The sequence below is a fragment of the Artibeus jamaicensis genome, unplaced genomic scaffold, assembly GCF_021234435.1.
Source record: "Artibeus jamaicensis isolate MK-2021 breed Jamaican fruit bat unplaced genomic scaffold, CSHL_Jam_final contig_477, whole genome shotgun sequence".
In the NCBI taxonomy this organism is placed as follows: Eukaryota; Metazoa; Chordata; class Mammalia; order Chiroptera; family Phyllostomidae; genus Artibeus; species Artibeus jamaicensis.
Window position 1 is genome coordinate 1,403,429 of NW_026521854.1, and position 24,779 is coordinate 1,428,207.

The 24,779-nt window shown below is 45.4% G+C and overlaps 1 protein-coding gene across 3 annotated transcripts in view; it reads right to left on the bottom strand.

Annotated features, from left to right (window-relative positions):
* Positions 1 to 24,779, bottom strand: part of DOCK5 (dedicator of cytokinesis 5) — a 195,996-nt gene that overhangs the window by 25,109 nt on the left and 146,108 nt on the right. For all 3 annotated transcript variants that reach the window (XM_053668169.1, XM_037163470.2, XM_037163469.2), the window contains 13 exons: positions 24,047 to 24,145; positions 20,687 to 20,781; positions 19,011 to 19,089; positions 17,588 to 17,688; positions 15,172 to 15,230; positions 14,724 to 14,878; positions 13,301 to 13,386; positions 11,127 to 11,286; positions 10,702 to 10,742; positions 9,971 to 10,061; positions 7,319 to 7,438; positions 6,158 to 6,247; positions 3,340 to 3,444 (listed from right to left, as the gene is read on the bottom strand). In XM_053668169.1, the coding sequence (XP_053524144.1) occupies positions 3,340 to 3,444; positions 6,158 to 6,247; positions 7,319 to 7,438; positions 9,971 to 10,061; positions 10,702 to 10,742; positions 11,127 to 11,286; positions 13,301 to 13,386; positions 14,724 to 14,878; positions 15,172 to 15,230; positions 17,588 to 17,688; positions 19,011 to 19,089; positions 20,687 to 20,781; positions 24,047 to 24,145 (1,281 nt within the window). The remainder of the gene's footprint in view (positions 1 to 3,339; positions 3,445 to 6,157; positions 6,248 to 7,318; positions 7,439 to 9,970; positions 10,062 to 10,701; positions 10,743 to 11,126; positions 11,287 to 13,300; positions 13,387 to 14,723; positions 14,879 to 15,171; positions 15,231 to 17,587; positions 17,689 to 19,010; positions 19,090 to 20,686; positions 20,782 to 24,046; positions 24,146 to 24,779) is intronic.

The window sequence follows — 24,779 nt, forward strand, 5'->3', positions numbered from 1 at the left end:
GAGGGATTTGGAGGAACAAATAGGAAGGACACAGGGACGAGAACTAAGGGGGGTGGAAATGGGAGGGAGGTGGGGAGCAAGGGGCAGGGGAGGCTGGGATGGGAAAAATAGACAAAAAACTGTACTTGAAAAATAACTAAATAAAATTAAAAAAAATAGAAAAAAAATAAATTAAAAAAAAAAAAGGGTTTTCCATTTTTCCGTGTACTCTGACAACATAGAACACCTACCAACTAAAGTTAATGAAGCACCCCAGTTATTTAACTCTCCAAATAGCCCTGTGATGTGGTTTCTCTGCCTTACAGTTCAGAAAACCAGGACTCAGTGGGTATGTGATTTGGCCAAAACCGCACAGCCACTCAGCATAGGAAGCAGACCTCCGTTTTTCAGCCGGCACCGCTAGACCTCCTCTCTCCACCCAGCCACAGCTGTCTCCTGGGTCACAGCCTCATTTCATGAGACACAACTGCCACCTTAAGGCATGGTCGGCCTGAACTTACCATGACTTGAGCACTTGATAGCAGACTGAAGACCAGCAAGGCTCCACCCCAACCCTCTACACTGCTCCTCTGCTCTCTCCTTGCCACCGTCTCATTCACAGCTGGTTTTAGCTACGTGAAAATGACCCACCAATTCTGTCTCCAGACTAGAACTCTCCTTGAAGTTCCACATCCACCTATCAAATTGTGATTCCTATCTTTTGGGTGTTCTATATCTATCTTATACTATATGTCATGTCTAAAACCAAACCTTTACAAAAAAAAACCTTATGAAGATCTCAAAGGCCTTCTGTTACCCTGGCACCCACAGCTCCCTGGCCCCATCCTCTCCTTGTTCTCTGGTTCACACTTTTCCAGCCTCCTGGCTTTTGGACTCGCTCTTCTTGCACCCTTGCTTGTCTCTTGATAGCTCCCTGGCTTATTCACTCACTTGCTTCAGGATTTTGCTCAGACGTCGTTTTCCTACTGAAATCTTGCCCACTCACTCACTCAAACTGCAACTGCAACCCCACTGCCTGCCTCTCTGGTCACCTCCCTGATGAGTACCTGTCGAGTGTCACTCTAGCTCCACCGCATGGTAATTTGCTTTGCACACAGTAGGTGCTTACTAAATTTTTACTGAAAGAATGAGTGGATCATATAAAGAAAAAGGTGTAAAGAACCTGGGCATAGTTTTCTTCAAACAAATTTCAATGTGAAAAATTAAACTGTGAGAAGACTAAATTAGTCATTGATTCCCCTTGCTTTTAAATGGTGGAGTGCCTATGCTGTATGAGACGTTGTTCTAGACCACCTGACAGTAAACAGTTTATTTACCTTGTTTTTTGTCTCCCCAAGTGAGACTATAAGCCCCAAAATTTCAAGGATTTTGGATTTTGTGTGTGTGTGGATTCTGCCGCCATGCCTACATTATAGCAAGGCGCACTGTACAAGTTGAGTAAATATTCATTTGATGAATGGATTAATTTTCCTCTGGACTCCGTCCTTCCCCGTGTTCCTGTATCAGTGGGTGACTCCACCCACTCCCATTATGCAGGCCAGCACCTAGGAACCCTTCTGGGCATCTCTCTCTTCCTCACCTACCCATCCCATCAATTACCAAACACTGTCACTTCACCTCCAGTGTCCTCATCTTTCCAGTTCCCTCTAAAGCCACCTCCCTAGGCTGACTTATCATTTCTTCTTTGACATCTGCAATAGTCTCTAACGAACCATTTACACACCCCTCCTACCCATTCTCCATGCCAAAACCAGATAAACTCACGGACATAAGACATCTGTAGGGGCTCCCCATGGCTCTCAGGAGGCTGACAAAACACCCTACGCAGCCTGAGGCTGCGTGTCCACCCCGCACTCCCTACCTCACCTGCCCCGCTCTCACGGCTCCCTCTGTCCTGGAAGCACCGACTGCTTTCTCCTACCCTCCTTTCCTCCCGCAGGCCCAGCTCACCCTTCAAAATGCCCATGAACCTGACAGTTCTGGGAGGTTTTCCTAACTCTTAAAGAAATTCAGGTATAGTTTACATGTGGTAAAATCTACCCTTTTCAGTATAAAACTCTGTGAGTTTTGACAAACTATGACCACCATTAAGATACAGAACAGTTTTATCACCACCAGAAATATCCCCATGCCTCTCTGTGGCTCACCGACCCCCCTCCCTCCCAATGGTCAGATGGCCAGTGATCTGTTTTCCATCCCCACGGCGAGTGTTGGCTTGGCCAGAATGTCACGTAAATAAAATCACAGTGTATGTCGACTTGGAGTCTAACTCCTCCTTAGCTTAATGCATCTGAGATGCATCCCCGGGCTTGTGCGTGTCAGCAGTTCACGCTCTGTGCTACTGAGTATTGCTCCACTGTGTGGCCGTACCAGGTTAGTGTTTGTTTTCGCCCTCCCCGGTCGGCGGGTATCGGGGTTCCACCCAGTCTTCAGAGATGATGGCTCCTGGCACCGTAAACCATCACGTACAATTCTTATGTGGGCACAGGTTTTTACTGCACGTGGGTGACGACTCGCTGGAACGCTTGTCCAGGTCAGTTTCAATATGACATTCGTTTGTGTGATAGTTTAATTAATATCTCACCCATTAGGCAGTAAAGTCCTAAGAGAGCGAGGACCACACTGAACTATAATCGGCACTACATCTCTAATGCTTAGTGTGTGCCTGGCACACAGTAGGCACTCAGTAAATAATCACTGAATCAATGAATGAACAAACTACCTCCTTGTCAGGCACCGTAAGGAATGTAAAGTACTTTCCCACGTACTTGTTTTTTTAATTAGGGGAAGGAAGATGGATGATGTATGCTTAAACATTGCTAAGCGCTGAAAGCAGCTTCTTTTTTGTGGGATAAAAAGAGAGTTTTGTTTGTTTTTTAGATTGTAACGTCAGCATCGCACTATAGAAAATTTTGAGAAGGAAGCAAAACATGGTCCTTCTCACCACGACAACAAAGCTGCTACTCTTTGCCAGACTTCTGCAGTCTTATCCTTGGGATATTTGCTTTCAAACGCACTCGGGCTGGAAATAAAATAAACAACCAAATACATCAACCCACACTTTTCCCTAGCCTGACCTGCAGCAGCAGATGGGTCTGTTTTTCCTCTTTTCATTCCACCTGGGAAAAGTCATTTTACCAAAGAGCTGCCAGAATCCCAGAGGCGGCCGGGTGTGGGGTGAAGAGGCGGCTGCTCAGGAAGTGGCTCCGCTGCCCGACCTCCCACAGCGAGAACATGGGCTCCAGCTGCGAGCATGCCAGGCCCATCTGGAAAAGCGATGAAGAGCCCCCCTCAGACCCCTGGCTGAATGGCCCGGGAGACCACCCGCAGGTCTCTCACCCGCAGGAAAGAAGGAAAGCCCAGTCCGTAGTATCCAACAGCGAAGTATTCAGGCTGAGGCCGCATGGCCTTTATGATGTTCTCATAAAACGAGGCTCTTTTTTTCTGGAAAACAAAACAAGACATTCCACAGGGAGGTTACAAGGGCACGGTTGGGGGAAAAAGAGAGATCTGACTATTTGCTATTGTTTCCCATGTAACACAGGGCAATGAAAGGCCTTGGGGAAATGCCCTGTGTCGGACAGGAGGGCCAGGGCCTGCAGGGTCCGGGACCCTGGAGTTGTCTGTGGAAGACGCACGTGCATTCTGCTGTAGCCCGAGGCAGTGCTTAGATTTCAGGTTTCCCGAAGGGGCTCAGCGGCCCTGACGGGTGAAGAAGCTCTTTCGGAGGTTAATGAAGGGTGCCTGCATTTCAGTGGAGATATAGGAGAAAAGACGGTAGGGAACTTTCCAGTGCAAGCAGGTGGTTTGCATTCAAGACCCTGATTCAGCTCCAAGTGTCCAGGAGGGAAGGTAATGTGCTGTGGTCCAGTACCGCCTTTACTCTTCCCGTGCAGGGAGGCCTCCCTACCGGGGCTCCAGAGCCAGCCTTTAAGACAGCACAGTAGGTAGCCAGACCCAGGGGCTCTGGGGGATGTCTCTCAGCCCCTCCCACCACGTCCATATTTTTACAGCAGGGCACCCCCATCGGTCCACAGTGGGCACGTTCCAAGACCCCCAGTGGATGTCTAAAACTGCAGACAGTACTGAACCGTGCATATGTGACATTTTATCCTACACACACAATCCTGTGGTGAAGTTTAACTTATAAATTAGACACAGTAAGAGATTAACAACAATTACTAATGGAACAATTATAACCATCCACTGTAATAAAAGTTATGTGAATGTGGGATCCATGTCTCCCTCTCTAACAGTATCTTATACTGTCTGTACCACCTTTACACAGAAAGGATGCACTTTACAGCTTCTCTGTGGCGTATCAGAATTGCCTGGGTCACCACCTTTGCACTTGGGCACTGTTCTTAAGAAAATAATGGTTACTGGAACACAAGCACCACGACACCTTGAGAACTGGTCTCATAACTCAGACGGATGGCTACTAAGGGACTAAGGGGCAGGCAGCGTCCACGGCAGGGGGACACTGAGCAAAGGGACGTCCAAGGCGGGATGCGGCAGGATGCAGTGGGATGACATGACATTTCATCAGGGTATCCAGAATGGCATGCAATTTAAAATGTGTAAGTTGTTTTTTCTGAAATTTTCCACTTAACATTTCAGACTTCATTTGACTGCAGGTTACTGATGTTTACTTCTCAGAGAGCAAAGTTGCAGGTAAGTGAGGACGCCAGTGCTCTTACCTCAGTCAAGGTTTCTACCAGAGTTGTCTTAGATGGGTAACACGTTACACTGCTAACTCAGCTCGGTTTAGTTTACGAAATTAAGGAGCGATGTTTTGAGTAACGGCAGGGGCTGGGGCAACATACTGGCAAACACCTTTCAAAGTGCTGTTGCCTATCACCTCCTCACATAAATTATTGCATGACAGTGAGTGACCCGACCTGTTGTCACCCCTCTACCAAAAAGCAGCAAATTAGTATTTTGCTGGCCAGCATTGGGCATCTGGAAGACTGCTTTTGCTTTCCTGTGCTGTGTTAAAACAGCTGGCCTCTGCCAACAGCCACGTGCAGTGTGGAGGCTCAGTGGACTGCAAAAGCATCGGGTCGGCCAAACTGTCTGCTCAGCTTTCCCTTAAAATTAAAGACACATTTTTCATTTTCACCAATAACTTCATTGATTTGGATATTTCGAGTATGTCAGCTATCTCCCAGGTGGTATAACATTGATTGTTCTCAATTCATGTCTCAATTTGATCACTATCAACTTCAACTGGTCTACCCAACTGTGGAGCATTGTCCAGCGAGATATCTCCAGCATGAAACCTCGCAAGCCACTTTCGTCCCATTCCATCAGTCAGCACCTTCATACACTGCACAAATCTTTTTTTGTATTTCAGTTGTTTCTACCTTTCTTGAAATAATAAAGTATAACATGCTGAGAATGTTGCATATTTCCTCCATCTTCAATATTAAAATGGCTGCACAAAAATTCACCAATTTTGATAAATTTTTAAAAAATGCACACTGATATGATAGCTGTCACAATATAATCTAACACGACTGTTTTGAACGATGTTAAAGAAAACTAAGCGCTACTAGAGCCATCTTACGGAAACAAACAAACAAACTTTTTGGCTAATCCGGCAGAGTACTCCAGTGACATCAGGGAGATGGGGCAAGGCAAAATTTGGGAACAGGTTCCGGCAGAAGCATTTTACAACTTAACCAAAATGTGCACAATGGCACCTTGAAGAAATAAAACAAGGCTCCAAGATGAGCAGTCCAGCCATTCAACAGCAGGGACCCTGGGGCACCACAGCACAAGCAATCCTAAGGAACAGAAGTTGTCAGAAAATGTCTGAAACACGGGGGGAGCTCCCTGAGGGCAGAGTGACTGTGAGAGAGGCAGGGACACAAGGGACAGGCAGGGACACAGAACAGCAGGCACAGGGAGGGGAGTGAGGGCTGTGGCCCAGGCCCCAAGCCTCCCTCAGGACAATCTGGGGAAATGACGGTAACGGCTTTTGGACCTCATCTCTTTTCGTTTTTATTTCAATCCAGGTTTACTTTTCCACTGTAAAGAACATCATCAATCCTGACTTTCTGAAGTGTAGAGAAGAAACATTCTTGTGAACACTCGCTTTAGCACCCCAGGGTCAGGGGTGGGGGGTTTGGCACGTGCTGAGAGCCCAACTCACCAGGAGATGGCCAAGGCCCTCGTAGTCAAACACTTTGCTCTCGTATGTCTCAGCCAACTCTTTGCTCAGCTTGATGGCCTTCTCCCACATCTTCAGAAAGAGAAAAGTGGAGAACAAAGCTGTCATTCATCTAGCTGCAAAAGCCACTTGAAAGTCACTGGCAGTGACTAATGAGTCAGGAGGGTCGAATTTCTGCAGATATTCCCAACATGCCTCATTTCCTGGATTAACTAAATCTTTCTGTTGACATCATAAAGCTACTCTATCTTGTCTGCTTTGCTGGGGGGGTCTCTTGTGTAATTCTGTTTGCAAACCATGAAGAACAAACACCATGTGTCCCCAAACAAAGCAGTACTGAGCTTATAGGGCAAAGCACTAAAGACCAATGGAATTGGAGGGAGGCCTGTTCTGGAGCCTTGGCCTTTCGAGTGTGAAAGCCCTGTTGGAGGGGAAGGTTGGTGTGGCTTCTACTTGTGTGTGTTTCTAGTTAGGCTGCCTGGGAGGAGGGGAAAATGGAAGAAAGGCTAACGATTCTGTTGTGTGGAATCTGGGAAACTGGGCACCCAGTGTTAGCCAAAGACCTCCAGAGCACTGACTTCCATTTCTAACTAAGCTGTCTACTTAGTCAAAGAGTCTTAGGGAAGATCTGGGGCACGGCCACGTGAGGTGCAGCCTAGGGCACACCTGGCGTCTGAGGCCAGCATCCCAGGTTGATCCTGTGTTCGGTTTGGCATTTCACCACATGCCTCTGAAGTGGACGCTACTAGTAACGTCCAACTTCATTCTTGTCAGTCAGGCGCCACGTTCCATTGTTTCTGGCTGCTAAAGAAATGTGTGTGCGATTCACACACATTTTAAAACTCAGGATATTTAAAAACAAAAATCTTTTAAAAATCATCGTTTGTCAAATGTGCCCTCTGCAATGTCAAGGTCTTGGTCAGTGACAAAGCTCTGAAACATGCGGCATGGAAATTATTCCACATCAGCTGGCACAGAATTCTCTCCACATCTCACCAAATGTCAAGTCACCTAAGGAACACTGACACCCGTGGTACCTCTGACTGGCCAGCGTCAGAGTGCACTGTAGGACGGTTGTCATTGTCATTGTCCTCTGTCCCCTCATACACAGCAGTCCCCTCATACATACAACCCAACACTCACTTTGCCTTTGTCAAAGTAGGATATGATTTCCTGATACAGCTTCTCTTTTAGCTCTTGCTGGGTGTAAACATAGTAACTGTCCCTCTGGAGCAGATGGGGTGCACAGGGTTTGTCAGACCACTGAAAAGCAAGTGAGAGAGATTAATGTACCCATCGGTTAACTCGATTACTTAATTAAAGGGGATCAACACACATTTACGTTTAAAAAGGCCATATATATATATATATATATATATATATATATATATATATATATATAACTTATCCATATTGCATTTTAGATTATTTATTAAACACAAAACATGCACACACAGACACTACATGCCAGCTTCACAACCAGTGGCATGTTGAGTGGACCACACACAAGGTGGCCCCAGGGAAGCCGGGAGCGAGGCGGGGCCGTAGCCAGCGTAACAGCTGTTGCACTGAAGGTACCAGCCACACAGGTCAGAGAGAGAGATGAGAGGTAAGAACAGGGAGAGGAGGGCGCAACTCTCACTACGTACAAACAGTGATTGTGTTCTTCACAGTCGATGCTTTTACAACGGGTGCCAACTAGGAAACTACCACAAACACGGAGAATTAAGTCCACTAGTGGGATAAAACAATGACATGCTTAGAAATCACTTAGAGAGAGGTTTCCCATAAACAGACAACCATGCTAAAATAACAGAAGAAATGAGTTCAAAAAGAATAAATCCAAAATGATAAGATAGGCTGCACAGCAATGTGAATGCACTCAATGCCACCGAACTGCACACTTGAAAACGGGTAGCACGGCTAATTTTGTGTTTTGCATGTTTTACTAAAATTCCATTAGGAAGAAAAGATGTCTAGGAATCAACACAACAAGGAACACACGAGACCTCTGTTCAGAAAACCCGAACACACCACTGCAGGGCACCAAAGCAGAGTCGAACAAAGAGAAGGCCACACCGTGCTTTGGGATAAGAAAATGCTATTTCACAAATATGAAAATTCTCCCTAAATTAAAACATTTATGATTCCAAAGTCCATATGGAAAATAAAAAGAAACAGGTAGAAAACTCTGAGAAAGAAGAGCAATGAAGATGAAGATAGTTTTATTAACTACCAGGTAACAGAACACACCCTAGAGAATTAATAATTAAGAGTGTGATACTGGTTATGAATAGACAGAGACCCATGCAAAAGTACAGAAATTAAAAAAAAAAAAGAGACTCTCCCTGCCCCATGTGGGGGTTTCATACGTGACAAAGAAGGGGTCTCATACCTACGAGGGAAACATAGACCATATTCTACACCCCTACCGGGGAGCTGTCTGGGGAGAAAGGCTGTATCTGCACATCATACCTTTCTCTCCAGGACAGAAGAATTTAATTTTCTGAGCAGCACAAATAAAAGGATCTATGGCTACCAATACCGGGGTTTCTTTCTGGTCATCCCGCAGTCAACCAGCTGCCCTCCCGAACCCCACACAGGAAGGCTTCTCCAGCCTCACTTTGAACTTGAATTGGGAATGGCTGCCTTGGGGCAGTGAGGCGGAGACTCCTTTGTTTAACTACAAAGCTTAGCACAATGTGCATGTATTGTTCTAGTACAAAATAAAAAGGAAATTATACAGGAAACAAACTGCTGGGGGCATGAATGGAGGCGAGAAGTGTAAAACGAGGACCACGCTGGCAGCAGTGGAGGTATGAAAAAACATGGGCGGAAAAGACAGAAAAACAGGATGTGGAAGGGAGATGTGCACTCCTGTGCTCACGCAGCACTACTGTCAGCGGGCAAGACAGGGAAGCCACCTGAGTGTGTGCCGAGGGACGATGCTGTACATGTGTAACGGGATTACTCAGCCAAGAGTCGGGGGGAAACCCTACCATCTGCAACTGCACGGGCGGACCTGGAGGGCATCACGCTAAGTGGAAAGAGTCAGACAGGGAAAGACAAGTACTGGACAGTGACAAATCTGAAAACGCCAAGTTCCTGAAAACAGAGAGTAGAATGGTAGTTACCAGGGGCTGGGGCATGGCAGGGGGGGCGGAGAACTGAGCAGATTAAGTTAAAGGTTATAGACTTGTAGCCAGGAGATAAGTCAGTCCCGATGATCTAGCACACAATATAGTGATTACAGGCAACAATATTGTTTTATAAACTTCAAAGTTCCTAAGACACTAGTCTTAATCCCGTGACAAAAAAGAAATGATAATTAAGTGACAGCACAGAGGTGTTAGCTATGGTGCTAATTATATTGTGACATATACATGTACCAAAACATGTGCATACCATGAATGTACAGTGTTAGAAATCAATTACATCACCACTTTTAAAAAGTGCAGAGCTTAAGGGCGTGTTTTAGACAGAGGGGTGTGATTCTTGCTGGTGGAAAATGTGGGGGTATTTCCTCCACTACAGTGTCAATTACCAGGGGCCTGTATGTGGTAGTCCGCTTCCTAAGGATTTTAAAATCTATGGAATCACTTCTTTATGCATCATCCAGTGAAAGCTGACATTTTCCCAACCTTGATCTGAAAATTAGCTGTGTTCACTTAGAAAGTGTAAAACATTCTTGGATTCAAGACTCTCCCCAGAATAAAGATCATTCCCATCACAGTCCCAAAGCGTAGAGGACTTGGCCCCGTAGCACTGGACAGCTGACCAGCTGCCCCGACTCACCTGCAGAAGCTCTGCGTGCAGGAGCAGTGTGCAGGCGGCTTCTGTGTAGTTCTCGGAGTCTCGGTGCAAATCTCGCAGCTTGTACAGGTACCTGGTAAGAGAGGGAGGAGGGGGGCTTTGCTAAGTGCACCCACCCAGCACCCAGCCCATTCCACAAGCAAGCTGCAACCTGCTTTCCCATCTCTTCTCCCCTCTACTCCTCCCTTCCTTCTTTATTCCTTTAACCCTCGGTGCTGCCTCCCGCCACTGCGTTTTTCCTACTCTGTCTACTCCGTATTCTTTTTTGAAGGCAGTGGTGCCTTTTTATGTTTATGCCATGGACCTCTTTGGGGAGCTGGTAAGAGCTATGGAATCTCTCTCCAAGAAAATGCACAGAATTTATGTCCATGGGTGTCCCATATTCAGGGCTCCCTGGATTCCAGGCTAACATTCCTTGACAGAAGGCAGATTTTGTGCTTTCTTGTGGGCAGACTTTGCTGATGGCCCTGGCTAGCAGCCTTGATTCTTCCTTGGAATTCAACACCACCATCTCTGGGTGCTGCTGCCTTGTGCTATACTGACTGTGTCTCTGCCTAAACAGGTCACCCTTTTGTGGGGACAGGGAGGTCCCACACTTGCTGGTGTCTCTCAAAGCAGCACACACAGGGCTGGGGCTTAGTATTTGTGGGTGGGAAAAAGAAATAATAAAGCCACAATGTAAACAGCAAATGCAGATGTTCCCTTCAGCTTACCTTATGTATATGTCCTCTCTCTTCTTTTCTTTATAGAAATTCTATAAAAAGTCCAAAATACCAACATCAATTAAGAGCTACTGACTAGTTTGCCATGAAAATGGTCAAATAGCTACTTTTGCTTTTCCACAGCATCCCCTCTCCACAGAGTTGACTGTTTTCCTTTAACAGATATCCCCCGATATCAGACGAGGGACTGCACGCAAGTGAGGCTGAGAAACAGGTCCAGGACAGCCTTCAGAAAGACAGGTACAAGCTTGTGTTGCATTTTCCATCCCTGTTTCCAAATTTATATTCAGGGACTGTGGTGCTAGCATCTTAAGACTCAGCAGGACAGACTCCGTGCAGGGGCCCCAGGGGGCCTTCGTATCTGTGAGGTCGGCCGGACTGCCTGCCCTCTGCCTGAGCCAGGGATGCGCACCTACCAGCACATTCACAGTGCAGCTCATGCGATTCTCCTTGCTCTCATCGTGCATGATGATGGTTCTGTAGTCCAGGAGATTCTCCAAGAGGCTGCTGACCAGGAATGCGAAGACTTCCCCAGAGCCAGAGAGGTACTTATGTTTCCGGCAGTGTTCCAGGAGCCTGAGGGGAGGAGGTGGACACAAAGGCCGGGTCTGACACTGTCCTTCCAGCACCCTTTGCAAGCACTGCCCAGGCCCCAGCAGCAGGTGGCGCCAGAACAGGAGACACACCATTCATCGCAGGCACTGAAGTTCCACCTTTCCTTCACAGCGTTAGTTACAGTTAGCTCAAGCCACCGAGAAACCTGGTCCGTAGTGCCCCTCTTTGAATGTCTCTCTGTATTCCTTTTTTTGGTTGGCTTTCATTTTCTTGTCAACAACACAAAAGTGGGAACCACTGCCCAAAAGGTTTGAGTATGTTTTCTGTTCACTCAAGTTGAAAGAGACCACCCTTCCCGGCCCCTGTGAGCATTCCGAACAGCCCTGAGGGAGAACCCTGCGCACAGTCAGACCTGCGGCTCTTCGCACACAGGTGTCATTTTCAGAGCAAAAAACGAAGAGTTGTGAGACCGAGGCTAAACTTTTGCTCTAAATCTTCTTTTTGGGCCCCAAAGAGCAAAGCCTCTATAGGAACAGCTTATGTTAGAGGATTAGAAGAAAACTTGGGGAACAAGAGAAAAGGAAGAGGAAGAAATGTGTCTGAAGAATGAGTCCACACTCCAGGGTTATTCTTGGGTCCTGGAGGTTTGCATGGCCATATTTTTCTGAGCTAGGGACCCAGGAAGGAAGAACAAAGAAAACAAAGTAAGACAGTTATGTGAAGACAGCTATCGGACTGAAAAATGAGTAGTTTATTATTTCTACGTTCTTTGGATGTGCTTGTATGTGTCTGTAATTTCTCCATCGAATTCCTATATGAGATCAGAATTGCAGAAGTGACAAGCTGGGAGGTTTGAAGCCTGTCTGAACAGGCAGATGTAGTAGATACAGGATACAAAGATCCACAAGTGGTCACATCACCCAGTAAAAACAACACAAGGAGGACTTCCGGTTCTTTAAAACACAGGCGAGTCATCAACTCATTTCTGAGTACCCAGTGTGCTGGTTCCTCGAAAAAAATCTTAAAAACAAAACGAAGTTGGGAGCCTGGTCCTCAAGCACCGTCTCTGCAGGGAACCGGTGGGTAATGAATGAGCAGGCACACCCCCCAAAAATTGGTCCACACCAGGGAAGTTCAGCGAACACAAGACAGAGTCTAGGACAGTTCCGCCCCGCTGACGGAGGACATGGAGGTAACAATAATAACTGTGCCAAGCACAAACGCCAGGGCAGCCAGTGCTTGATCAGCATTGAATCTGTACCAGACACTAGGAAAACCCATGATCTCAATTCAGCCTCACCACGATACCAAAATATAGATCCTAGTATTGTAGACAGGGGAAAAACAAAGGTGTCAGATGGGTTATGTCACTAGTCCAAAGTCAAATGCTGAGAATGTAGAGAAAACAGAATTTGAAGCTCAATCTTTCTGTTACTTCAGTGTGCAAGTGTTTTTAACCCTCTTTTGATACTGTAATTCCCTGTGTGCAAAGGAGAGTTAAGAGTGCTACAGGGTGATGAGTGGGGGTGTGGGTGGGGAGCAGGGGTGCTAATATGAGCACTTCTAAGGGAGAAGTGAATGCTGGACTGGAGGAGGGTCGGGCAGCATATATCCCCAGTGTTCTTAGAGGCCCTTTAAGGGAACAGGGTATATTCAAATGTAAAGTGGTCCTTGAAGTGTGTACTTCCCTTATTCTTCAAATTGTTGCTTTGAAGCCATAATCAGAGGTGTTACCGCTTTTCCTGAAATTCATCAATTCAAACACTGGGCACAATGCTTTGTACCTCTGTCTCTCTCCGTCCACCTGCTCTGTGCTCAATGGCCAGGCTGGCCAGGAAAACAGGACATTTGACTCACATCAGCTAACCCAGTATGAGCAGTGGACGGTAAACCCCACCGACCCACCGAGAACTGGCTGGGGTGGCGTCCCCAGTGATTCTGTGGCTCCTCTGTGGCTGTGTAAGTGCAGGCAAATCTGCTTTTCTCCATCCCTAACTGATGTCATCAACTTGAGGGTCTGTGTCTGAATACTCACAGTTTTTCCAGAAGGACCTTGTACTGTTCGTCTCCTCTGCCGCCTTCCACCTCCTGGTCCAGCTTCGTGATCAGCTCATTCTCAAACTGAAAGTAGAGACAGAAGCCCACAGGGCAATGCTGTATCTGAGAAGAGGACACGAGGGACACCCAGCTGGCCTCTGTGGATCTGCCTGGCCCCCTCTGGAAATCGTGGATGATCTTCAGTGCAGTTAGAGGAAGATGGCCCATCGCAGCACCCATAGCAGCACATGGAGAAACTTTCTGAGGTAGCCTCGTGTTACTCCATCCCTTGTCACATTTGCAGAGAAAAATTACCCCAAACGTGACTTTCCTATTATAACTATGCATATAAAAATAGATGAAAGATTCTAATTTTCGAATTTATTTTTGGCTTTTGTCTCAGTCTCGTCACTAGGAATACTTTTTTTCTGATTTTGCAGAGCTGCGTACCTTTGAGGTGTATAATGTGCACTTTTTTGCCCAAATTTCTGAAGGAAAAATAAGGATGCGTGTTATAGATGAGTAGTACTAATTCGGTATCAATATGTTTTTAATTCTTTTATTTATGCTTACGTGTTAAAGGTATAACTCTAGAAAGCAATGACAATATCTGCATGCAAAATAACTTGGGATATAACAATTGTTTTTATTTCTAAATATAAATTAAAAGTTGAATTAGAAATTCAAAACAAATTGTTTTCCTGAAAGTTTGGCCAAAAACATGGGTGCACACTATACCCAGGAGTGCTAAAATTATATACAGCAAAAGACAGTAGCTACAAGATCTTCCTTTCAATATTAATATGCTGTATAGATAAGAAAAATAGAACAGAGAAAAAACATAAGCAAACTGAGGTCATAAACCAGAGTCCTCTGCATCATTCCCTTGATCTTCAGCCTTAATCTCTCAGCTGCACCGCAGCAAAGAGGATTAAAAATGCATGAAGTCATATTTTAAGTATTCAGACATAGAGGGAGGCTTTAGGAAACTCAGGTAGGGAAGAGACTGCTCTGAGGCCGCCCTCAATTGGACTATCTGCTTCTATCAATACTGCTTGACAAAAAAAAAAAAAGCCCTGGCTGCTGTAGCTCAGTGGATTGAGCATGGGCCTGCGAACCAGAGGATTGAGGTTTGATTCCCAGTCAGGGCACATGCCTGGGCTGCAGGCCAGTTCCCAGCAGGGGACGTATGAGAGGCAACCATACATTAATATTTCTCTCCCTCTCTCCTTCCCTTGTCCTCTAAAGATAAGTAAATAAAATATTTAAAAAATACTGCTTGATAAAATGAAATGTAAAAGAAAATTTTCAGACTGACTTTGATGTGTATTAATCAGACTAGAGCTTCTCTATATAGAAAAAATAAACAAAGAGTTGACTATACGTGCACTACTAAGATTATAGGTCTGACCACCTCTTACCATATGGAAATTGCCATTTCCACTGAAATTGAACTCACACTGCATCATATCAAAGAAAATGGGGATGGTGGCTTTCCGGAGCTCCACTTCGGGGGTCAGCGTGACCTCCAGAATGGGACCCACCATGGAGGGGATGAATTTGATTTTGTGGGGACCTGAAACGAGAGTAAGGAAGAGATTAAAAGATAAGTTCACTGGAAGTGCAGTGTTACTGTCTTCCTCCACAGAACCCCTAAGAAAAGAGTAAGTTTATGCAGGTAAATCAACTCAATTCAGAACTGAGGGAGTAAATACTGTAATCTGATTACAAGGGGATGTCCCACCAAGGTAAACGCTCACTTCCAGGCAGACAGACAGACAGACAGACCTTAGGGTTACTGGAATTAAAATGAAGAAAGAGTTCACTGCGGCCCTGGAGCCGAGAGTGGGCTCAAAGTTCCACACTCACCCAAGTTGTACCACATGTCCCGGATCCGAAAGCCCAGTTCCTTCCTCATGTCCCCATATCTAGGAGAAGGTCATAAACCAAGAGAGTGACTTTGCAGTGGAAATGAGTACTTACAATAAAATGAAGGGAATAAAAAGCCCATGTCCCTCTAGGTCACATTTCAGGCAGGTTTTGAGGCAAGGCCCCTGTAAGAGATGAAGCTGATACCTAAACAAGCCCCTCAGGGGAGAGGAGCTTCAACAGCAGGAGGAGGGACGTGTGCAAACATGAGAATAACTGAGAAGCTGAGACAACAAACTGATGGGAAAATGAGCAACATGCTGGTTGCTGCTAAGCAAAGAAATAAAACGGAAACACTATTGAAAACGATGATACACAGGGTATGATTTGCGTAGTAATGTAACTGGTGTGTTAAGAAACATGCTGAATTTATATACTTATGTTAAAGTAGCCCATATTTTTATACATTGGGAAGCTCTGGACATACGTTCTCAATGAGGGGATACTTTCCCCTTGGGGACAAAAACAGACTACTGTTTTAATGAACAAGTGGCAGACACACCAACAGTATTTAAACAGATATGGACCTGTCTATTGGATTACTATGGCACTGCAGGCATGTGATTAGGAAAACAATCTCTAAAAAGGTTACCTATGAGAGTCAATAATGGGAAAGAAACTGAGAAACATGGGTCAAGACAATGGCTTTTGAGGGGAGGTGAATAAGAATGACCTGGATATCTGTTAAAGAACACATATTTTGCCTTGGCTGGTGTGGCTCAGTGGATTGAGCACTTGGTCTGCAAACCAAAGGGTCAGTGGTTTGATTCCCAGTCAGGGCACGTGCCTGGGTTGTGGGCCAGGTCCCCAGTAGAGGGCACATGAGAGGCAACCACACACTGATGTTTCTCTCTTTCTTCCCCTGTCTAAAAATAAACAAATAAAATCTTTAAAAAAAAGGATGCATATTTCTGGGGCCGCCCTCACCACATACCAGCTCTGAGGCTGGGGACTTGGAAACACAGAAACAAGGCGGGTCCGAGCAGATCTGCGATGTTCCCAGGGAACGCTGTGACCTGGGACCTGCCCGACACTCGGCCACCGTGACCTGGGACCCGCCCGACACACGGCTCTGTGTTTTTTCCTCAAGCTACTGTTGCACCCAGCAGTTTTTCAGACCCCTCCTTTGGAAATGCCTTCAGAAGCCAGTACAAAAATCATATTCAAAATTTTCTTGTACTATCTCATTTTAACACAACCACTGAATCTAGTTTTATTATTAAAATAAGTGTACGTGGTCACTATGTGGCTCATGATCAACAATAACTATTCCTATTGTTCATTAATACTGTTGATGCTACTTCACTAAAAATAAGAGAAATCTGAAAAAATTTCTATAACCTGAATATGTACAAATGTTATTCTCCAAAGCTGTGTCTCTGCCCTTGTACAAGTTTCGCATGGATTATACTCAGTCACACTCTGACCAAAACCGGGATCATTAATCCTAACAAGCCACTTCACCAGACTTGCTGTCAACTAACTTCACGTATAGTTATTCAACCAAAAGCAGACCTATCCTTGAAAGAAACTGTGTCATTTAAGATATTCTAAAGAGTGAGACTAAGGCATCCATCTTAAAACTCAATGATCTTTCGGTACCCTCCCCCACACAGAAGTGTACAAAACAAGTTTTACTTTTATCATTGAAAACACAATCCCTAAACCTCCATCTCTTAGCTACTGATCTCAGCAATGTGAGGAGGAACCAGAGGTAAAGGGATGCTAAAGAGTTTGTCAAGAATCCCAGACATCCCAGAAGGGGGGAACAGAACCAAAATGTTACAGGTTTTAAATGATCAATTTCGCAAGTTCTTTCCAGCCACAGGACCTTGAAGTTTCCAGACTCTCCATGAACTCTGAAACTGACCTGAGACAAAAGCCATGCAAAGCTCCCCTGTAGATCTCATCCCTCTTACGCATATAGTCCACTTTGAAATCTGAGCAGGACGCTGCGGGGCATGTTTGGGAGATGCGTTAGTCTCAGTTTCTGTGCTGCAGTGACTAAGAGGTACCAAAGCAGCCTGCTCTGGGAAGCAGAGAGGCACTGCGCCTGCAGTCTGGACAAGCTGCTACCAGAGGGCAGCTGTTCTTGGGGATGAGAGTACTGGCCAACATTCCTGTCCCTCCATGCACAGATTCTCTAAAAAAAAATGTGATGGGTGATGATAAAATCAGTGGGGCCTTGCAAAAAGAGTTGTGAGTCTGGGGAAATGAGGTCTACAAAATAATGATAAGACCAATCTCACTAACAACATGGTAGCCAGTGGACAGTAATGTTTGTGATACCCCAAATCTTGCTCTGAAATGGAAAATCCACCTACCTGATGTTGAGCAAGTTTAAGAAGACACTTACTTTTTTACAATTTTGGTGCGCTTGGCTTCAGAGAAGGTTTCAAGCTGAAGGGACTCATGGGTGAGAAATGCTACGGCCAAATGGAAGTAATTGTTCCAGAGCTGTTCAAAATTAATTGTGTGGGTGAAAAGAAATGGAAAGTAACATTAATTAATAAGGGGTCAGCATAAAATAGTACCATATGGTACAAGTCACTTGCAGAGAATTAATGAAAAAAAAAAACAATAAAATCCACAAGACTTCTTTTCCTTTCTTGTGTTTCAATTATTCAAACCTGAAAGTTTTAACACTTAATTTGCTTTTTTTAAAAAATCCAAACAACTGTATTTGTCTATACTCCTGGGATAAAAGCAAACTGCTTCCAAGAACTGTAACTATTCTGAGTAAATAGTTCGGCAATGTGTATAAAAAGCCCTAAGATTCTGCCAGACTTCTGAACTAATACATAGGTTAGGACTTTATACTGGCAAAATAAATCATGGGTATTTAAAACTATTTAAAATAAGGAAGACCCTCCCAGGGTTAGTGAACCTACAGAAAATGGAAATGATCCAACTGTTCATGAGAATATGGCTAAATAAACCATGGCCCAGCCAGACAACAGACCGCATTCAGCCATTAAAAAAAGCTGAAAATATTTAATATCATTGAGAAGATCGCAGACAAAGTAAATAAAATAAAGTAGATTAACAGGTTATCAAAGAACTTCACAGCCCAATTTCATTTTGGCACAGAGGTACAAAGACAAATGTAAGCAAAGACATTTGGCACATATACACACATGTGGGCACACACACATGTATGTATATAGCTATTTATCTCCTCTACTTAAGACTCTCCTCTTTTAACATCCCGCAGACACAAACAAAGGCACACATGTGCACACACGCCCCATGACAGCAGGGCCCAGTCTGCTTTCCTCAGGGGCTGGGATAGCACTCTGTACATATGAACACTGATATTTGTTGGATGAATGAGTGAACGAAGCTGCAGCTAGTGGTCACCTGTTTTGTTATCACGTGGGACTCTGAAGCAAGCGTGTACTAGAACCATTCTGGAAACTCACCAGGGTCGGTAGAGGAGTGTCTGCGAGCCTGTGTGTGTGTGTGTGTGTGTGTGTGTGTGTGTATCTGAGTTATGTTAATGGCAGAAGGCAACCTTATACTATGCGTCTTATGCTTTTCTTCTTTTTGCTTAGTTGTATTTTCTGCCATTACTTTTTTCACGAGTATTAGATTTACAGGAAGAAGAAAAAAATCCCACTTTACTATGTGTGGAGGACAGGGCGATATGCTTTAGGAAAGAAGGACAAAAATACTTTTTGCATGTGAAAATGATAAAATCTACAATGTTTTACAAAATAAACTGGTTCTCTTACTTTGGCTGAGAACTCACGGAACGCCCAGGTGAGTGGCATGCTTACCTGAAGTTCGAAGCTTGTCTGGTCCATGAAGCACCGTGTGAGCACCTCTGCAAACTGGTTGATGGCACGGAGGAAAACCCTGGGGGGGGGGGGAGGAACACTGGTTGAAAAAGGGCACTCCACGCCCACCGAAACACTTCTCATCTGTGTTGGAAACCAAACCCGGACTTGGCAACAGATGAGGCCGATGACAGGGCCCAGCCTGCAGAGGACACTGAAGGTCGGTTTCCAGAACTGACTACCAGCACCACTTAAGGCCATTCCCCAGCGTAGCCAGGAGGTGAGAGCCGAGATGACGGACCCATCTCCTGAGGCTCAGGCCAGGCCTCCTTGCACTCTTCGTGATGCTTCCACTTCAAAGTCTGTGCAATCTGCCCCTCATCTGTGCACGGTCAGGAAGGGTTCTTCGAATCAGGTACCAGGACCAGGTAGCATTAACAGTAAGAGCGAAGATCATGATTTACTTAATTTAGCCATTTAAAAAATTTTGAAGCTCTTTTAGTAGAACATATGTGTTTAGTTCATTTCACTCCCATTCAACAAATATTTGCCATGGGCCAGAAACTGCAGAGGGCTGCCTTAGGCTATGCCTTGAAAGAGGCTGCTCCTGGTTTTAAGACATTTGCAGCTGGGTTGGGGTCATTTGCCACCATGACAAAAAACATGGGAAATTCAACAAAGGGGTATAAAGAGGGGAATCACAGGAAGAGAAGACGACATCCAGGACAGAAAGACTTCCTTCGGAGCTGGTATCCCAGAGGCACTGAAGAAAGGGATGGGCGGCAGGATGACAGGCAGGGACTGGGGGAAGGCAGGCAGGTGGCAGTGGCATGAGGAACGCACGGAACTCGTTCAGGGCCTGGGAGGTCACCAGGGTGGGTGGAGCACAGGCTGTACTAGAGGGCGAGGGTGGAAGATAAGGCTGGAGATGCAGGGTGCACCACGGTGCCAGGTCTTTGGCTGTCGGAGTGACGAGGACCAAATGGAGCCAGTGGCAGATGCCTGGAGGAGCTGATGCTGACGTTCAATGAGAGGACTGCAGCAGAGAGGAGTCAGAGCGGCTGCCAGGGCCCAGCCCAAGTCGAGAACAGGAGCCCACACACTGGGTTCCTGGGAGCAGGAGGGAACTTGCTTGACAAACGATCCATTTGAGAATAACAATTGAACAGCACCTCACCAAAGTCAGGAGCGCTGGTTACCAGACCCAAGCACAGTGACCCCTGAACAACACAGGGGTTGGGGGCACTGACTGCCCCCACCGGTACAGTTAAAAATCCACATTTAACTTACTCCCCCAAACTTCACACCCTCCATTTCACATTGGCAGATTCAACTAACTCTGGATCAAAAATAGTGTTTTCAGTCTGAAGCTAGGAACTGTGGGTGCAGAGGGCTGATTGTTCTAATAGCCCACTGTTAACCGGAAGCCTTATCAATAACATAAACAGTCAACTAACACATATTTTGTGTGTCCTATGTATTGTATGCTGTATTCTTATGACAAGGTATGAGAGGACAAGAAAATGTTACTAAGAAAACCATGAGGAAGAGAAGACACATTTACTGTGTTTATTCAAAAAAGTCACGCACACGTGGGCCCAGGCCGTTCAAACCCACAGCTTTCAGGGTCAGTGGTGGTGAGCCAACTGCCTCTGGGTGGGCATGGGCGGCCTTACCTGCTCTGAGTCATGTTCATGACCATCCAGTCTTTGGCATAGACATTCTTTCCAATCAGATCCTTAAACATGATAAAAGTTTCCATGAGGAAGTCCTATGGAGAACAGAGAAATGACTGGAGAAAAATGGGGTTACATTTGCTAAGTCTTCCCACAGCACACAGATGAGAAGAAAGTCTATATCACAACAGGGCATTCCTAGTCCCATGGTAGCAGCTGAGCCTTTAAATAAAGTTTTGGGGATCAAAAAGCATTTTTAGCCCTGGCTGGCGTAGCTCAGTGGATTGAGCGCGGGCCTGCGAACCAGAGTATCGCGGTTCGATTCCCAGTCAGGGCACATGCCTGGGTTGCAGGCCAGTTCCCAGCAGGGGACGCATGAGAGGCAACCATACATTGATATTTCTCTCCCACTCTTTCTCCATCCCTTCCCCTCTCTTGAAAAATAAATATTTTTTTTTAAAAAAGGCATTTTTATAGCTATCATATGATTTGATTTTTACGTCATGTACTCTGATGAGGAAAGCAGAATGAGAAAACTGTCCACATTTTACAAATGAGAAAGCTGAAGCAGTGAAAAATTAAACAACTTGCTTAAGGTTGTAGAACTGGGAAAAGAACTTGGGGTTCTGACCCCTCCATTTAAAGCCAAGTGTTGTCTGAAAAGATCCACTGCACTTAAAAGGAACTCTCCAACAATCGTGAGAAAACTGATACTTTAAGTGACTCTGAGTCCGGCTGTCCTTCATTATTGTTAGAACAGAACCCAAATGCTATAAATAAGAACTAGAGTCATGACTCTTGCCAACCCAGGAAGGCAACTGTGTGTAGTCTGGGAGAAGGGTCCTCAGTGGTGCTTAAGAGCGATCACAGCAGTGGGTCATGTGGACTGCAGTAACGAAGAACGAAAGTCCAGTGTCGGCTAAACAGCCATGTCACCCCCAAGGGGGCTGTGAGCAAGAAGGAACTCAGAGCGACTGCACTAAAAATCAAACCGAAAAGCTTTAAAAAGCTTTTTTATTTATTAGCTAGTTAAATTTAGACATTTTCCACTTAGATTCCTGAAATGGCAACCCCACGCAATTTCTCTCGCATGGAACCACGCGGTTCTATTGCACGAGTGACATCACGTAGCAGAAATGGCAGGAGGCCTGGGTTCTGTCTCACCGCATGCCTCTGAGCCGCGGGTCAAGTGGTGAACTTCCTGGGCGTCAGACGCCAGACAGCAGGGAGTGGGCCGACCCCGGGACCTGTCCCACCCTCGAATCTCCCTTTTGGTTCAATGGAGAGTCAAATGTTACAATCCTCAATTCCGAAATCAGAGATGTATTCCATGCCTTTTAAATTTTTCATCATATTTTAAGTCCCACCAATTGACTAACTATTCTATTAACCTTTTCCCTCAAATCAGTGAGAAAGTCATGGTTTGTGAAGCAAGGACTAAATCTAAATGGCAGTTATTCACTTCGGACACCCACTTTGGACTCTTGGTAATCTAGGTTCATTGTAAACGGTGACTGAATAATAAGAGCAATTCACAGATAATCCCTTTTTTATCTACAGCTTCCCAAAGTCTGTCAAGTGGCTTATTGAGAAGCCGCAGGCAAGAGTGAAAGGCCGATCACTGAGAGGCTTGGGGCCCAGCTGTCCAGGGAAGCCCTGTTGCTGAGGACTGGAATTCCCCCGTGGGGGTGAGAATCCTCTCCTTAAGTAAGTAACAGAGTGGGGAGAGCTCACCATTGCTCTGGAAAACATCAGTTAAAACCTGCTTTTTACTTAATTATTGGAGCCAAATTTGAAGAGTTTGGTTTTAGTATAACTTTCACTATTCTACCTTACTTTTTCTGATTTCTGAAGGAAATTTGAAGGAAACCTATTTTTATATTAATTTTATCTTACATTTTAATAGTAATAAGATTATTATTATAAATAGCTAGTCTTCATAGGCATCAACTATATGCCAAGCACAAGCTAGTCATTTTCTGTGCATCGTTTCAATCAATGGTGACTGAGTACCACCATGAACTCTTCAAATCAATGGTGAGGATGAGTGAGTACTCACATTAACCCTTAAGGTAGGGACTATCTCACAGGTAAGAAACCTGAGCTTTTAGTGAAGTTAAACAGGTTGCTCAAAACTTCACAGAAGAAAGTGGAAGAGGCAGAATCCAGTGCAGGTCTGGGTATTCTAAAGCCTGTGTTCTTACACCCACCACGGCATCTGCCTGTGGAGGAGAGAGTGCTACCCTGAGCCTCTATCTCTCCCCTCCTTTCCTCTTCCTGATTCTCTTACCCCTGGTCTCTGCAGGCACACCTGTATGCACTGTGCAGGCACACCTGTGCACACGCTGCAGGCACAGAAGCATGTGCTCAGCAGCACACCTACAAGTGCAGGCCCAACTAGGCCCCCAGATCAGGCCACGTGGTCCAGTACAGCATCTGGAGAGTTCACTGCTGGACAGCTGCTACTGCTAATACTAAACAGTAGTTTCTCTGCAATCCTTGTGTGTTTTTCTACCTTGGGACCTCACCAAAAGGAAGGTGACTGGCAGAAAAGGAGCTGGATGTCCTTAATGCACAGGCCATAGACTTATCAGTGTGATAAAGGCAGAAAGTCGAAAATCTAGAGCACAGAAGACTGAAATATGCACAGATCATGGGACGTTATGGAGAGCCAAGACCAGGGCCACGGGACATCAAATTGCTCATCCCAATCCGTGTCCTGCCCACTGTTTAGCAAGATAAGATGACACTGTCGGGGACATTCTAACAGCCACTAAAAACTCCCTGAGGGAAGGATTCTGAGGAGCAGCCAGAGGCCTGGCTTCGTCTCTCAGGCAGCCTCTGCTCGTGGGCTGAACAGTAACCAGGGACAACCTTCTTGTTTAAAATAAGAATGAAATACCTCAACTGAAGGTACAGAGTTATAAGGGGCAGGCATTACCTCTCCTTGTTTCCCTTTCCAGGCAATACTAACAATGATGACTTCAACCACATCTTACACTTTGCACACCTCTGCCTCTTCGAGTCCTTGCCATGGCATGAGTAACTACTGTCCCTGAAAACGAGGCACTATCCTCTTCTGAGAGCAAAAAAAGATCTCTCAAATATTTCTAAATAAGGGCTCTAAATCCAAGACATTCAGAAGTTCAGTGAGGACCCCTTGGCATACAAATTGTACTCTTCTAATCTGATCCTAGACAGAAAGAACTGATACATTCCTGTTCTTCCTCACTGTGGATGGCCACGTGGCATTGCAGGTGGATGGAGAGACCCTGGGGCTGAGGATGCTCAGTTTGGGTTACTCTTTTTGCTGACCCTAAGCATTCTGAGGGCTACCAGGACTCAGTGAAGACAACTTACAGTGATGTCTTGTCTGGTTTTGAAAGTGCTGATGTAGTGGGTGTAGTGGCTGTCGTCCATCTGCCGCAGAATGGCGATCATGCACGACACAAAACTGCCCTGGAGGAGAAAGAAAACACAAAGCCCCAGTCCTGAGACCGACTCACAGAAAAGACCTGGGCACAGGTTATATGCGTGCGCTTCGGTTTGCCCACCCAGTCACCCATGAAGGGACCACGACAGTCTGGAAGCATGCTGCATGCCAAGGTCCTGGGGGCGTGTTCCATGCTCCCTGCTCTTTCTGCCCGAAAGGACCTCCTTCCGACTGAGTTAAGGCACATGGTGGGGGGGGGGTCCTCACCCCCTCCCCCACACCCCCAGCAGCTGAGATCCGTGTGGTCCTACAGGTCAAGGGACTCCAGGCTTTTGCCTGTTCTGGGTATTGAAGTTTTATTTAATCCCACTTTCAGCTCCTTTGCATTTCCTGCTTTGAAGTTCACATTCTGTCCATGTACTTGTTAGCCAGACACTTATCTTTCTCACTTTGCTGTCTGCTCAAATTCTTTACCCATTTTTAATAATAATATTTTTCTAGTGGTTTGCAACAGCTCTTTGAATATTAAAGCTATTAGCCACTTTACAGATATTTTATAAATAATTTTTACAGTTTGGTGCTTGCAGTTTATTTTATTTACATATATTTTTCACATATAAGGGTTTCAATTTCTTAGCTGGTAAAATCTATTCTTTCTTT